Source organism: Rattus norvegicus, chromosome 11, assembly GCF_036323735.1.
Source record: "Rattus norvegicus strain BN/NHsdMcwi chromosome 11, GRCr8, whole genome shotgun sequence".
In the NCBI taxonomy this organism is placed as follows: Eukaryota; Metazoa; Chordata; class Mammalia; order Rodentia; family Muridae; genus Rattus; species Rattus norvegicus.
The window spans coordinates 24,997,179-25,014,445 of NC_086029.1; the positions used below are offsets into that span (position 1 = coordinate 24,997,179).

A 17,267-nucleotide genomic window follows, 5' to 3' on the forward strand; every position below is an offset into this window, starting at 1 on the left:
CCAGTTCTATCTCGGTAGGAATGAATTCGCTTCCAAACAAGTGCTTAACATAGCATAGTAGCCCCATCTTTTAAAGGAAATTATATTTAGTGCAGTATTTATAACAACTTTATAGGTTGTGACATATCCATAAAACATGAAATCTAACCAGAGGAAAATAGATGCACGGAGGCATTCTGCCAAGCTCTTAAACACTGTCACTGAAACTGTTACAATTTATGCCTCCCTTCGGTATTTGAGAATGGCGAGACTTTTGTTTCATACTATTTTGCTGTCTTAATTGAAATGCATTACATTGTTTAGTGGATGCTTGACAGGTGGGTCTTGAGGTTTTTCTTAGAGTCAGATAATAATCCTGTGAAATTGGTTTGTTTGTCTTCTTTTAGTCACAATCCACGGCTTTCTTTTTAAAGGGTGTGATTCTTTTTCCTTGGGTTAAAGTTAGAATTTTGATCACTCACAATGAGTATATCTTCAACATATTTTTAAAGATTCGGGGAAAATAAACATTTCTCTTTAATATATTGTTTTGTAACCACTTTATAAGATTTGTCAATTACTTAATTCAATGGCGGTTATGTGCACAACTTTTTCCAAGTCGTTCCTCTTTTGAGTACTACTGTAGCAAAAGGAAAGTGGACAAGACTGCCTAGAATTTAAACTCTAATTCCTTCATTTCCAATTTTGCCTTCAGTGAGGAAGATTCTTTTGTTTGAGCTGCTCATTGCTTAAACAGGACAAACTAGGTAGCGTCATTAATCTTTCTACTCTCCTCACAACTTCACAGATAAAGCAGCTCTTATTACTGTCACAATTTTATTTCCAGAGTGAATTTGTGACTCTATCAGCACAGTGACCATGTTCCCATCACTGTGTCCCATCAGTCACAGGAAGCTGAACTGAATGTAGACTTCTACACCCCGGCCATTTCCTAAGCAATCACCTTTATCTCCCTGAGCTGAACCATTAAGAACATCTAATCCCGTTTTTGGGGACCTGTCTCACAATAGGAACTAAGAGATTCTTACTTCTCCTGTTTCTCTTGGGGCCTGAATGCTGCACCACTCAGGCATCGGAAGCTATATGTCGTTATCTCTATTCCTACCCCACTGTATACCTGCTGGCACCCACCTCCTAGGCTACTCACAGGAACCACTTAGTCTTTGATGCCTGATTTCCTGGATCTGTGTTAAAACAAAATGCAAGTGCCAGACATTGCCAAGCCTGGTGATACTCCTGGAGGTTCTCTAGGGAGTGACTGGTCCCCCCTCCCTCTTTTTTAAACCCTGATCTGAAATCATCCATTCTCTCAAAAATGCGTGTTTAATTTTAAACATAGCACAACCTATATTGTTGTCTCTCTAAATTCATTGCCAGGCATATAATAGCAATGCTAAAAGGAATTGTCAAAGGGGTGTGTCCTCTATTCTATTCCATAGAATTATATTGTCTTTTGCCTCTCATCAGTATTTATGCCAAGTATATAATGAAGGAGAAAAGTGCATCCTCGTTAGGATTGATTAGCTAGTGACGGCTGCTGGAAGGCTGCTCTTCAGAGTATGAGATTGACATCAAATGGGGGAGGAGACACAAAGGCAGAGGGGAAAAAGTGCCCAGGCTGTCTTTGGGCTGATTTAATTGCAACTAATGGGATGCGTCCCAGGGCCTTTTTCCCTGATGCTGAACTGCAGGTGTCAGACAGGAAGAGCCGCTGGGGTCTCAGGTGCTGCAGTTTGTGACTGACCCCTGTGCAGGCCCCAGTGAACTGGGAAGTGGTGAGCAGTTAGAATTTCCAGCAAAACGAGAAGCAGCTCTCCGAGGCTTGTAGGAACCTTGGAGTTCCTGCTGTCTTTGCGATGAGCAATAAAACAGACTTGAGCATTAGGAAGAACAACTTGCCATGGTCGTCCAAGGCCCCCGGAGGTGCAACTTGTGACGGGCCCTCACGGCCCCTGGAAGTAGAGTCTGCAGTCACATACAGAACAGTTTAGAAAAGTATCACATCCCTCACCCTCCCTTCCCATGTCTAACTTCCAACCATTCGTCACAAACTCGTACTCCTTCTCTGCCTTTTACGCATTTCTCCCATTGTTTTCATCGTTCTTGTCTTCTTGCCGCTATTAATGCCAGTATCCGGCATCTCCGTGATGCTGTAGCGTCTCTCACATCTTTAGATTCTCTTATCTAAAACATGAATCCAGTTGTGTTAGTTCCCTGCATTAAACTCTTATCACGGTTCCCATCTCTCTGGAATAAGATCCAAGTCTATTTCTTGTGCCAAACTACCTGTCTGCTACTCCATTCAATGAAAGTTGCTCTACTCTTATTTAGGTTGGTGGAAAAGGAGTTACAGTTTCAGACTATGACTTTTGAATTACAATCGTTAGGATCAAACACATCTTTATCAATCAGCCAACACATTTTTACCAATAGTAAATACTTGCTTTATTTCCACAATGTACAAATCAATGCATTGGGATTTCATGAACTATTAGAAAGTTGTGAAAATATCTTTTCTTCTGAAAAAGAGGTTGTTGAGAAACTTGAAGGCATAATACATGGTTGGTAAAGGGCCAGGGGAACAGGATCCCATATTAGATGATGCAAATTAGATGAGGCAAATATTCTTAGATGAATATTCAAATATCCAGCGCTTCAGTGTTTGAAGCGATGGTTGCATGCCATGTGATTGAGTATGGCCCTGCAGAACTGGAATCTTCCTGTTGAGCAGCGTGACCCATGCAGACTGCAGCCTGGGGCACATCTCATCCATTTGCTGAGCATATTTCGCAGACGTGATGGTCTCCAAAGCTAGGCTGAGTCAGACCTGAAGCAGATCACGAAACAGGGATCATGACCTTCTTGGTTACAAAGTTGGCTTTGGGAGGTGCTTTGAAGTATCTTCCAGGTCAAATCACTGAGATACTCATTGTGCACAATTCATCTCTCTTAGCATTGTCACAATCATATCAAGAAATTGTTCATCGCTATTGTATGGATTAAGAGAGGACCACAGGTTGTTTTTTGTTTTTGTTTTTGTTTTGTTTTTCCTGTACTGGTTATTTTCATTTTTTTTAATTGGATTACTTTTTATTTATATTTTAAATGTTATTCCCTTTCCACCACCTGATCACCCACCCCTTCCCACCTCCCCACCCTGACATTCCTCTACACTGGGGGATCTAACCTGGGCAGGACCAAGGGCTCCCTTTGGTGCCCAATAAGGCCATCCTCTGCTACATATGCAGCTGGAGCCATGAGTCTGTCTTGTGTACTCCTTGGATGGTGGTTTAGTCCCTGGGAGCTCTGGTTGGTTGATATTGTTGTTCTTCCTATGGGGTAGCAAACACCTTCAGCTCCTTCAGTCCTTTCTCCAACTCCTCCTATGGGGACCCCATTCTCAGTTCAATGGTTGGCTGCAAGCATTCACCTCTGTATTTGTCATGCTCTGGCAGAGCCTCTCAGGAGATGGCTATATCAGGTTCCTGTCAGCGTGAACTTCTTGGCATCAGCAATATTGTCTGGGTTTGGTGGCTGTATGCCTATGGGCTGGACCCCCAGGTGATGTAGGCTCTGAATGGCTGGCCATTCCTTCAGTCTCTGCTCCAAACTTTGTCTCCATATCTCCTCCTATGAATATTTTTGTTTGAAGTGACATTTTTTAAGGAAACATTTTGATTAGTTCATGAGGCTTCACTTAGCAAGCTCTTTGCCTTTCCAATTTGCTTCCAATGACCATGGGATGGTCCACATTCAGTTGCTGGCATCTGCTTGTGTAGCTGAAGTGGGATCTGCTTCAGTGATTGCTCTCATTTTGTTCTTGTCGACTGCTGTTGGCAGATCACTCTGACTCCCATCTTCATGGCTCTCCTATTCAATGCAAACTTCATGAAGCACTGCTCCATGGTACTGTCCTTGGCAGCTCTTCAGTCCAATGCATTGTTGATGCTACAGATGGTTTCTTCTGCTTTATGATTCATTTGAACAGGAATGCAAAAAAAAAAAGAAAAAAAGAAAGAAAAGTTACTTGAATTTGCTGTCTGTAACATCATTTGCATAGTATAACACAAATGCAGAACAATAGGAAGTCGTAAGTCTTTGGCCACGCATGAAGTAAGGAATGCACATTAAACTGATGACGTTAGTGAGAACACATTTGTTCCTCCGTGTATAGTTTTAATGGCTGACCTCTTCTGAAAATACCCTCGCAAACACACTTGTCTCACCAGCTATCTGGGTACCCCTTTACCCAGGCAAACTGGCACAAGTTAAACACCACAACACCCTCTGTGCCATGAGCCGAGGTGGACTAGGAAGTCCTGAGTCAAGGATAGGGTTCCATGGTTCTCTCTCTCTCATTTTCATCCCCCATCCCCACACAAAAACAACAGCAACAAACCCCTAAGTTTGTCACATTAGTTGAAATTTTCATTTGATATGCATCGAAATTTAAAACCATAGTAGATCATCAATGGAGAGTGTGGTCATTGTCTTACACAATTCCTCAAGGCAAATTGTTGCTGGCCCTTTGATACTTAGTCCTTACTAAGTATTAAGTAGACTGTTTTGGGAGTCTTACTTTTTGCTTCTGCAGAGAACAGCGTACAGGGGAAATAAATCGCACCATCTTTTGGAACACTGTACTTGTGCTGAAAGATGGCTCAATGAGGTATTACATTCCCGAGTCTCATATTGCTCACCAGTGAAATGGGGGTGCGGTGTTTCTCTCAAAGGACGTTTGGAGAGTTGAAGCAGCCAGTGAACCTGAAATAGTCAAGTAAGTGGAAAGTAAGTGACACGTCTTAAACAGCAGTCATTGCTTTGCCCATCCTCGGCATCATGGCTGCTTATCAGTAGTTGTGTGAAAGATACCATGAGTCATGTGTGCAACTACAAAGCCATTCTTGTATCATCCTGTAAGCAGGACATACCCCCAATAAAAATTAAACATCCGAGCTCGAGGCCTAAATAATCAATCTTTTTATTTAGACAAATTTATGAATACCATGGTTCATTTTTACATGTGCTATGATGATTGGGGTTCCTGTTAGGCTCAGTGCTGCTGACTTTCTAGAGAGAACAAACAATGCTGAATTCTTTCATTTTCACTCCAAAAATTCAGTCTACTTATAATACAAGTAGACCTGAGTGAGCTGAAAATAAAGAGGTATTCTCAACATCTGCAGGATTGCAGAGAATCATTGTCTGGGCTGGATGTGTTCAGACATTATTCTTGCCCGTATTATTTAATAAGGCACTGTAACTACGGATACTGTGATGGGCATAATATGTAATGTAGAAAAATTCGGGTACAGGGCGATGCATCTTTGTTACATGCAAACATAACACCATTTTATGCCTTTAGATTTTGATATCCACAGGCATCGTGAAACCATAATATGTTGACAGGTCACTGCTTGGATGGATATTCCCGGGCAATAACGGACATATAATGTAGCCTTAAATTTGGATCAAGAGCTGTATTCCACTAGAAGACATCAGCATCCCTAAACTTAATCATTTTCTAATATAAATGTTATCATTTCGACAATAAGAAATACAGGTTTTACATTATGTCACCTGTACATGTGGCCCTTTGAGACTGCTAGATGGTTATTTGAGAATTGAGAGTTTCAGTGGACGAATCCATATATAGGGAGCCGTAGGTACTGTAGGTTTTACTGATGGAAGTAAGTTACAAACTTTAAAACTTTCAAAAAAAGCAAACTCTGGAAAAGGAAGACCTTATTGATAAATGTGAGGTTGTGTAGGGGTCCCATGCTTGTTTTAGAGCTCATATAATATCTAGGTATAAAAAGTTATGACCAAGAAAAAAAATAACTAAAAGCCAGACCTTCAGTTTGGAGTTTCCTTTCTTTGATGTGGACTTCATTTAAAGCATTTGTTGGAACAGTTCCCTTAAATTGCTGATTTCACAAAGGCTGGTAGCATAATAGTGCATTGTGTCTGACCATTAATATGGTTATTTGAGCCAAAGCCAAGACTAATAGTGGCGGGGGACCTTTTGCAAGTTCAAGTTAGGTTCATTAGAATCCAGGACCCTGGTTAAGAGCCGTGAGTTCATCACACAGTGTGGTCCCTGCAAAGCTGTAGCTGTTGACTAGATGAATGTGGAACACTTCTGCTAGACTGTACCAAGACAGAATCAGCTGCTTTAGGAGAGGATGGTTTTTAGAAACATTGTACGTTGCATCAATCCACCCAAGTCCAGGAAAATTAGCTTGCTACAATAAACATTGTGTTCACACACAGACACCACCAAGACCACCACCACCACCACCACCACCACCACCACCACCACCACCACCACCACCACCACCACCACCACCACCACCACCACCACCTCCACCACCACCACCGCCACCACCTCAACAACAGCATCATCCCTTGCATGTATTGCTGCTCTTAGAGATGATGAATTCAGGAAGCTTATCCTAAACACCACCTGTGTGTTCGTGATGCATTCACCATGGCTTTTTCTTACTAATTTTGTATTTACATGAAATGATTTTTTTTAATGAAACAACAATCTAGAGAGGGTGAGGGAAAGAGGTTTGTGTTATAAAATAGGAAACACTCAAAAAGCAACATATGATGGCACCTTACACAAAATCTACAATACCAATGAGTCCTTTGTGAGCAAGCCAAAAGGAAAATACCATCATCAGAGGTTTAATGGCGTCTCTGTACAATTGAACAAGAGAAAGATTTATGAAACTGACTCCCTCTCCTTAATGTTCTGACATAGTGGTATAAATAGGATGCCTGATGCCACTTCTGTGGTTCCTGTATTTACCTACCCACCCCTTATTTATTTATTTTTCTAACACTAATTCATGAGACCCAGTAGCACTTTGAATTATAAAGCTATTCTTTTTTTAACTTATTTATTCCAAGAAGGGTGAAGAGCTTCTTGAGTTCTTGCCCCTTAAAGAAAATAGCTGTTCTACCCCAATGATGGCTGAAAATGTAATGTTCTCCTAGGTTTCTTTGAGTCAAGGATAAAGATGTGGAATAGATGTCAGTTATTTAAATGAAAATGATGTAAGACTTAAAAAGGAATCCAAAAAGAAGCTTTCACCAGTGGCCTCTATACCACTAGTTTGAAGCACTCCTCATGCATGTGCTATCAGATACTTGAAGGACTAAGTAAAGCAGTGAGAAAGAAGAAATAAGGCATACATGAGACGGTCCTGTGACAAGTTATCATCCAGCCTCATGAAGAGCACATCCTGGGCCTCACATGGGATACACCCATCTTCAGAAGCATGGAGAAGGTGTTCTACACCCTCAGCTGGATAGCTATAACTGAGTGACTGTGTCTAGTCACCAACATTCTCAAATAGTGTTGTCAACATAGAAATATATAATGGGTCATGTGGATATATAAAATGTTCAGAACTGTGTCTGAGAGTGAAATTGGCAGAAATAAATTACCTTTTCTCGCTAGTCATTGGCAGAGAACCCACACTCAAATGTTAGATTCCTTGCAAACAGTCTCATAGAATTTTAAGACTTGGAGTCATTTAGGGAGGTTGTGTATAATAATTAATTTTAATTCTCCAATTCAGATTTGCTCAGTGAATTTTATCCAGAATATTTTAGGCACAAATAAAGTGATTTACATTATTCAGTGTGTAAAGAATTTTCACAGAGAGAATAATTGTTGAGTACTAAGGACATTTTTCCTTACAAGGAACCTTGGATAAAGTAAATTAGTAAATAATTAAAATTTTGATTTTTTTAATCCATGTATATATATATATATATATATATATATACTTATATTAACTTTTTATTATACGTTTGCTATGATTTTAGCTATTATGACAGATATACACAGTACTAATTAAGGGTAAAGAATATTCACTATTTCTGGGTCTAAGGAGACCTTTCAGTACATTCCAAACAAGTCATTGCTAAAAGAGTTCCATATGACTTTGAAGCATCTAAGTGTCCTTTCATTTTTATGCCAGTGACTTCAAACTGTAAAGTAATTTTAAACTTTTCATTTTTAAAAGGATTCTATATACATTTTAAGTGAACATTTCAAAATACTTTACCTAAACCTTGCAGAAAAAATTGATTAATATGGCATGAGCACATTCATTTGATTCTTGAACTCCTTATGACTTGATAGCCGCTGCGCCAGTACAAACACACCTGCAAAATACACTAAAAGGAGTTTAAGACAAAATGACGCTGAGTAATTGCTTTGTAACAGATTTATAAGGGTAGGGAAATCCATAAATGGTTATTAAAGTTAGCTTAGGGACATTCATTTTGTGTGGTCGATGCTGTTGCTGGAGACATTGGAGGGCTGCACAATTAAACCTGATAGATGGGCGGATTTACAAAGACGGTTTAGAAAGTCAACCTCGTGGACGGTAGAGCAGTTTTTTCAAGCAGTTTCTCTTCAGTCATTAGCGAATAGATGGGATCTGCCTTCCCACTCCTGCAGATGAAGTTACTGCCTGATGTTGGTCCGAGTTATATTCCTGGGGAATAAATGTGTTAGCAGTGCACTTCTGGGCTGGGTTTGGGGAAACTAAATGTTAGCTGTGGTTTCACACTTTAAATTTATTGACTTTGGAACTAGCATAAGAATTAGGGAGCTGAGGCCTGAGATTCTTTTATATTAAATTGCAGACTTGGGTGATAAAGATTTGATCTTTTGATCAAATGACTGCATACCTTGGAGGTGTTCATTTTCAACAGCCTATCCTATCTCTTTTTTAAGAGGAAGTTGACTCTTTCAACATTTTTCTTGGGATAATGTTACATATAGTGTGTGTGTGTATATATATATATATATATTATAAATTACATATTTTACTTGGAATTAAGTTACATATAGCATATTTAAAATAAATCATGTATTCTCCCCATAGTTTTAAGTGTGGGAGAAACCTGAATTCCAATCCTGCTATTACCTGAGGGGTAAACTTTACCAAGTGACTGAGTCTTTATCATCCTCCCCTGACACAAATGGAGTATTGAACTGTTTCTGAAAGCTGCCGAGAGAGAAAGTTTCCAATGAACGACCAGGACGCACTGCTTATACTGATGGTTCTTTATTATTAAGCAACAAGCCAGACATCTACACAATTTTCACAATCTCATACCTGATTGTTCATGGAGATTGTCTCCATCCAAAGTGGTTTTCCTGTCAGTTGTTTAAGGCTATAATCAGCCATCGCGTTCCGGGCCTTCCAGGAAGCTTGCTGCTTAAAGATGGGCATCGCCATTCTTCGAACAGTGCATTTCTCAGCACTTTATAGATTCCACAGAAAGTGCTGAGACTTGAGAAGGGTAAACAGGTGATCCGTGAGAGACCGCAGAAGCTGAGGGAACAATAGATACTCGTGAAACCACACAGTATGAAAAGCAGGCTCATACGATCACAGGGAAGGTGTTTTCCCCCGGATTTTAGTGGTGTTGCAATTTGTTCGTCTTGAAAGGTATTTGTAAATGTGGGAAACACTTGCCACTTGATAAATTCCAAAGGCAAACAGATTTTTTTTTATTTTTTTATTTACATTTCAAATGCTGTCCCCTTTCCCAGTTTCCAGTCCATTAGCCCCCTATCCCATTCCCCCCCCCCCTTCTTCTATGAGGGTGTTCCCCCACCCAACCACCCACCCATTCCTGCCTCCCCACCCTGACTTTCCCCTACAATGGGGGTTTGGGGTGGCCTTGGCAGCACTAAGAGCTTCTCCCATTGGTGCCCAACAAAGCCATCCTCTGAGCCATGGGTCATATGCAGCGGGAGCCATGAGTCTGTCCATGTGTACTCTTGGGGTAGTGGTTTAGTCCCTGGGAGCTCTGGTTGGTTGGTATTGTTGTTCTTATGGGGTTGCAAACCCCTTCAGCTCCTTCAATCCTTTCCCTAACTCTTCCAATGGGGACCCCATTCTCAGTTCAATGGTTGACTTCGAACATTCGCCTTTGTTTATTACTAATTAATTACTTAGTTTCTGTGATGCGAGCAGCCTTGTTTGGGTTGCCAAGGCAATAATCGCACAAATATGTGGCTTTAAACTAGGATGTGTGTTGTAAGTATGAGTTTGTTGTGGAGAAATGCAGCCCTCCTAGGATGTAAAATCAGATTTCCAGGTACTGTCTGGAGTGTTTCTTACATCTTGAGCTAAGATCCAGAGGATGATATGGAATTAAGCCAGCAGGGAAAGAACACTATGGAGGTAAGACCCAGTGAACACATCAAATCTAAAAGGTCAGGGCAACAGGCAAATGACATAAGAAGACACGCAAGTGTTACACAGCTAAGAAACATTAAGCATGTAGCTCTAAATTTAAGAGAATTAAGACTATATTAAAGGAATTTTAAGGCCAGAAACTACTAATGGATGCTTCTTATTTATGTTGGTTTGTTTTTAGACAATATTGGCTTTGTTGAAGATTACATTAGGAAAAAAAAGTAAGATATTAGTCAGCTGAGCAGTTTGGTAGTTAGGAGTAGAGTCAGTTGGGCCCTTTGGGGGAAACTTACTGACATTCACTAAATGTCCGTAATCTGCCTTCAAAATATGTGTTAATTCATGTAGACTGATTTAACTCTCGGCCTAGGTTGGAGAGGCCCCATTTAGAAATGGGGTATATTCAAATGAAGAGATTCCCAACTCCTTTAGGAATTATAGTACTACAAATAAAGAGCGTTGAGCTACAGATGGAATACTTATATTGCACACTCCCAGAAGCAGAGGATATTATGAGAAAGGGGATAGAAATACTGTGACAGGAGTCGGGAAAGAGAACTATACAAAGATGTTTTTTGTATATGATATGAACATTGCAGATAGGGCCCTGCAGCAGGGAAGATCAACTGTGCAAGACTTACATGGGGTGGCATAGGGGATCTAATTGAGAAGACAGATATCATTGGGGGCCGTATAATTGGGAAGAGACCTTAAAAGTACTATAAAAGGTGCTTATTGTAGATGGCGTGGCCATTGCAGTTAGGAATCCTCAGCAGGAATGATCACCTGTGTGAGAAGTATGATGACTGGGGGTAGGAGATCTAATTGAGAAGAAAAATATTATGGGGGAACATGTAATTGGGAAGAAGAATATCAGGAGGAGTGGGAGGGGATAACAGAAGGTGACGAAAGAAAATGTAATTATAACGTATGTGAATGAAAAACTGCTCAAAATTTATTTTAATTTTCTTTAAAGAGTAGTAAGTAAATTGATGGAATCAGAAATGCTCAGAAGCAGAATCATTAACAGAGTCTTTATTTTCAAGGAGGAGGAATAGAAAGACCCATGACGTCAGGGTATTTACACTTTGAACTACGCTCCTGTGAATTTGCATTTTGTGGCACGCAGGTTGTCCTGACTGACACAACAGACGCATTTGATTCATATATTCTTTTTTTTTAACTTATATTATTTTTTTCATGGATACCCAATGGGCAGCATTTAAATGATTGCTCTAAAGGAAAGTGGGTAATTTTTGAAGGAAGAAGAGAGGAATACAAACTTTTAGCCATTACCTACGATAGGTCAGACATTGCTCAGGGTCAGGGTGCGTGGTTTGCTAGAGCATTCTCAGATAAGATTGAAGTTAAACAAAGCCCCGAGAGCCAGGTTTCTCACTTCTGTCTGGTAATGCTGGCATCTCACGACACATCGTTCCTTGTTGTGATGGCTGTCCTGGATGCTGTGGTGGGATCATCAGCGTCTGTCGATTCTGTTCATCGAAGACCGGGAGTTCTGCCTCATCCCCTCTCTCCCACTTCAGTCCTGACAACCAAAATTGCCTCCAAAGTCATTGTTCTCCAGAATGACATGAGGCATTTGATCAGAGGCAAAAAGTTCACCGTGTTTTATGTATCCATTAAGTACATTCTAAAATATCCCCTTTATTCTCTCTATTTTTATGTCTGCAAAGTTAAAAGACATAATGACAGGCTTTTATGTTAAACTCAAACCTTTCCCCCAAAAGAAATAATACCGTGTATTTAAAGTACCTGAAGGGCTTCTGATGGTTAGTGATATTATCATTCATGTGTATTTATGCCTGAAAGTCGCACACACCAGTGAATGGGTTTCCTTGGTTCAAATGAAGAGAGCTTCATTACTTCAAAACCAGTGTTCTGCTGTGTGGCCCAAAATAGGCTTCTTCCTTAAAGCCCCATGACTCTCCAACCCATTCATTTTCTTCTACAATGAGATTTAAAAGGAAAAGAAAAAAATCTCATCTGTCAGACTTGTTAACTGAGCCCCACTCTTCACTGTAGAAGAGTATGAAGATAAATCACGGGGATTTAAGGATCCATTAAAAATTAGCTGCTCGGGGGGTTGGGGATTTAGCTCAGTGGTAGAGCGCTTGCCTAGCAAGCACAAGGCCCTGGGTTCGGTCCCCAGCTCCGAAAAAAAGAAAAAAAATTAGCTGCTCGGAATAAAAACAGTCCTTATTAATTAGAAGAATTTGGAGTAGATGATTCATGTGGAGCACATGAAGAAAACTGCTGCTCTGTTGACAGATAACATAGGCCCTTCAATATAGAAGCTTACTTCAATATAAAACCTTCTAATGAACTAAACCAGGCGTTTCAAATCCATGAGTTACTCCCAATTAGTACGGAAGTATTCCTCGTTCTCATCTCGTCACTGCTAGAGACAGAATGTATGCTAACTGTATGTTTTATGGTTGACAGAGAAATACCCAATCATTTATTTCACTTGTGAGGATACACTAAATATATATTTGCCATAAGACTTGAAGGAATGGGGTAGTAATGCAAAATAGAAAATCTAATCATAGAGCAATGCATAAATATTTTACCTTCTTTACTTTTTCTCATATCTCTCACATTTAACATTAAGAACTATTTATGGAAAGTTCTTCATCAGTTGATAAAGGATATTACTAGAGCAGAATATTTGTATCTTCCCATTGCTGCATGGATCCAAGACCTCAGGCATGGTATACACCCAGGCTGCCACTGAGCTCCGTGTTCAGACACTATAAAGAATATTTCTGAAGACCTTTTAAAGCAGACTTTACCAATGTGTACATATAATCTATGGAGAAACCTCTGAACAGGGTGGTCTATCCAGCTGTTCCACTGTGTGCCTCTGAATAGCCACTTAGAAATCACAGCATAGCAAATGCTGTAAGATTCAAAGTCTATTGCTTTGCTGTCTGCGGTGTTATGTTGAAATTGTTCTGGGCAAGTAGAAACAAAGTGCTTTTTAAGACCCTTAAAGACATCAAAGTCTGCAGCCAGTGTGTAGTTCGCTGCCCCTCACTGCTAATTGCTGCTTCCCTGTGCTTTGCTTGAGTTGTTCATGCTATGGTCCAAATGATGGTGTCCTTTGGCAGGCAGGAGCTTCTCGATTTTACAGTGTCCTCTTCATTAATTGTTTATCTTAGTGCCTGTGCTGACAGTGCTCTGTTCTGAATGCCTTTGCCCACGCCAATAAGTTCAAGGGTGTTGTCTGCTTTCTCTTCTAACAGTTCGGTCATCTAGTTTTATGTTCAAGACAGATCCCTTTTGAGTTGAGTTTCGGGTTGTTTGTTTGGGTCTTTCTTTTTTTTTAACTCAGGGTGCTAAGTATGGATCTCTTTGAATTCTCCTACATGCAGACATCCAGTTTGATTAAACTTTTTATTGAACATGTTGTCCTTTTTTAAGGTAACTCTGGCTGCCTTATTGAAAACCAGGTGTCCATAGGTGTGTGGATTTATGTCTGGTCTTCAATTCGATCAATTATTTTGCTTCTGCGCCATTAAAATGCTGATGCTGTCGGGAAGGAAGCGGAGATAGAGGGGTGTACCCTGAGCCTTTAGACTAGGAAGCATTAAGAAGAGTTAGAAGGTGAGAGTGATGCCTCCTTTCTATATGTGGTGAACTTCACTGGATGATGAATGTCAGGTTCCAAGTCGCTCTGCTGCCTGGAGATTTCCTTTGACATACTACATAAGAAATAGCATCAATGCCCATTTTATAGACAGATATATGCTCTGTGAATAAAAAAAAAAGTTTGACCTGACTCTCAAGGGAATAGTAGAGAAAGAAGAAATGTATAAAGAATTTGAAGAAATTTGTATAACTGATATTTTTAGAAGAGAAAAGAAAGAATAGTGATTTCCTTAAAAACGTGCTAGTAGAAGAATATGTAGGAAGTGCCATGTTTGTTTCTTTGTTCATGTACTTGTTTGTTGACACGAAGACAAATGAAAGGTGCTGTGAGCTGGGAATGGGTTTTATTCAGGTATTGGAATCATTCCTGATGATCGTGGTTGTTAAAAGCTTACGTGTTCACAAATGGAATTTTCTCAAGGATTTCTGATCCTTTTAGATTTTATGATGGTAGATGTTCTTAGATAACATTTCAGGCCTTTCATAGACTATAAGAATTATTGTTTGTCATTCGCACAATATGCAAAACTTTTAGGCTGAAGTGCTGACGTGTGATTCATTCTGGTCCTGTGGATTGTTGATAAAACCGTAAGGAAGAAAGGGCACTTTAAATCTTAAAGGAGCAGCTTCCGGTCACTGTATTGCTTTAATTTCATTTTTGAAATATAAGGAATTTTAAAATATGTGCAATATTTAAGAACACTTAGGAATTATTTGTCTAGCTTCCTAACATAACTGTATTGGTCTGGTGAGATCAAGTTTGTTTTCAAAGGTTAATCTTTGAGACAGTTCTACAACTTTTGTTTCAAACAAAACTTGACGGGTATTTTCTCAGATCCCTTCTTTTGTACCTCCTTGGTATCCTCCTGCCATTTAAGTCAATCTCTTTAAGATATTAAGAAATATAAAATGACCTTTGTACCTGCTTTGATTCTACAATTTTTAAACTCTTCTAAATGCCTATCTTCCCACTAAAATCAAAAATAAAATTTTAGATATGTTAAATATTTGAGTCCCTTTAAAATATTGAGATGTATGCGAGAATTTTTTTCTATTTTCTGACTGAACTATCTCAAAGTCGCAGTCCTTGACTCAGATATAAACTACGGGAACATATATCAAGTCAAATGAGTTTTGGGTTGGGAACTTTTTATTTGAATGAAATGGATTGTCAGTCCCTACTGTGATATATGAAGATCTTCTTCATTTGATAGCAGTGACCTTTACTTCTGAAATAAACAGTGATTGCTGTGTATAACTTTAAATAAACATTACCGTGTTGACATACATCTTGTTTCAACATAAAAATGGATAATGTGACAGTGGCTTTTAAATATTTTGTGTTCTTCCTGCTTTCATACTTTTCTCCTCTATATACATATTATATATATATATATATATACTATATATAAAATATATTTTCAATTAAAAATATTCACACATATAAGCTCAGTGTTAAAGTCTTCCATCTAAACTCATGGGCATGGGCTAGTATGGTCCTCATCAGAAAGGCAGATTCTCAGGCCCCACCCTGATCTTTGGAGCCATTATCCAATTGTCTAGGGCTCATCCATACATATAGTTAGTATCAGTAGCTTGAGTTGGGTGAAATACCATTGCCAGTGTGAAACCTACAAAAGTCAACCTATCAGTGAGTCTATATGGGATTTAACATTCTTTATCTTAAAAATTGCATATGTTTTATTTCTGTGTAGAGTTAGCAGCTAATATTTATACTACTTTTAAAATCCATTCCCTAGAAAAGGTACCTGTTACCTGATAAAGCCAAGCAGAAAATTCTTGAGAGACACTTTATAATGTCCTTACCATCCTCCCATTATAGCTGGACCATTTTCCATAGGATCGATTTCAAGACTCATTCCTATTTTCTTCCATTATTGATGACTGTGCTCGAAGTGCTAACAAATATTCATTCACGGATAGTGTGACCAGTGTATCTAACTGTGAGTGTGTTCCTCAGTTGATGTGAAAGCAGCACCAGGGTTAAGTCGAATCTTACTATGTTGTCTGCTCCATGTTCATTTCCTTATTTTTATTTATGCCATGTTTTCTGTTCTTTTTTTGTTTTAGTTGGGTCTGGTAAGTTGACATTTTCTTGGCCATCTCCTAATCACCGTGTCACTGTGACTGGAACTTCTCTTCCCCTTCCCATCCATACCCTTCCATGTCCTTCAACCCGTCAGCCTTCATGTTTCACTTGTCCTTGGCCACAAAGACAGACCGCCCAGAATAAATCTGCAGGAAGTATGGGTAACTGTGACAAAGAGTGAAGGTAATGGGTTTGCTAACTTTCTGTCTTATTAAGTCATGTGTGATCTGAGCCCTTTAGTTATCTCCTTCCCGAAATAAGGGATGAGTCATAGGATTGTATCTTGGTAGATGAAGCACAATTTCATTGAATGCCTCTGTAGCGTTAAATGAACAAAAACACATGCCAGGAGAACAGTTCAGTTTTCTTTGTTTCAAGTGCATTGTTTTGTCATTATAATTCTAATTATAATACTGTAATTATAGTCCTTAAAGTTCAGTTCCTGACCTACCTCGTGCCTGGAGTTTCCTACTGCCCATTTCCACTGTTTTTGTATAAGGCTCATTTCATTTCATATATGGATTAAAAAATGAAATATATAAAATATGCTTCTTTTAATAAAGAGGCATCAAGGTCCTTTTTACTTAGTTCAGGAGAAGATCCTTTCATTCAGTAGTGTTGACAGAATGCCACATCGAGAAATTGTGATGCTACAAGACAGGCCAGAGCATCGTTTTCACCTTAAACCTCTTTTATGCTGTTTAAGGATACAGGGTTTTTATTATTCATAGTCACACGTAGAGGATAGGCTTGTCAGTAATGGAGTCTGTTAGGCACAGATTCCACTGAGCCATTATTGAGAAGAAAGAAAAATCAAAATGTAAAACAGTAGAGATTGATCGATTACATTCTGTATGATCGTACATCAGTTACTCGATAATTATTAAGATGGTGTTGCAGTAGAATCTTGTTAAAGACTATTCTCTAGTTTCCATGGTAGAATTATTGGCAGTTTTTCTTTTTCTTCTTTGACCAATTTTTCCACATTTATAGTACCTACTTATTACTATATTGGTACATCATTATGACCTTTGAACATAGCTAACTTTAATATTTTAGAATTCAAAAGCCATTACAATATAGTCATAAGACATCGAGTCTGTGTATACGGTGAAGCTTTTCAGTCTAGATAAATACATATTAAGAGAAATTTATATGGTCCTTTTCCCCTTCCAGATAAAACTATATTTGATATCTGACATACACAGAGAAAGGATTTTTTCCTGCCTTTATTTTTTAAAGCATGA

General features: G+C 39.1%; 1 protein-coding gene across 19 annotated transcripts in view; it reads left to right on the forward strand.

Annotated features, from left to right (window-relative positions):
• Robo1 (roundabout guidance receptor 1) overlaps positions 1-17,267 on the forward strand; it is a 1,040,826-nt gene that overhangs the window by 929,310 nt on the left and 94,249 nt on the right. For 2 of the 19 annotated variants that reach the window (XM_063270756.1, XM_063270757.1), the window contains exon 7: positions 16,002-16,010. The exons of the other annotated variants lie outside the window; for them this stretch is intronic. In XM_063270756.1, the coding sequence (XP_063126826.1) occupies positions 16,002-16,010 (9 nt within the window). The remainder of the gene's footprint in view (positions 1-16,001; positions 16,011-17,267) is intronic. 19 annotated transcript variants of the gene reach the window in all.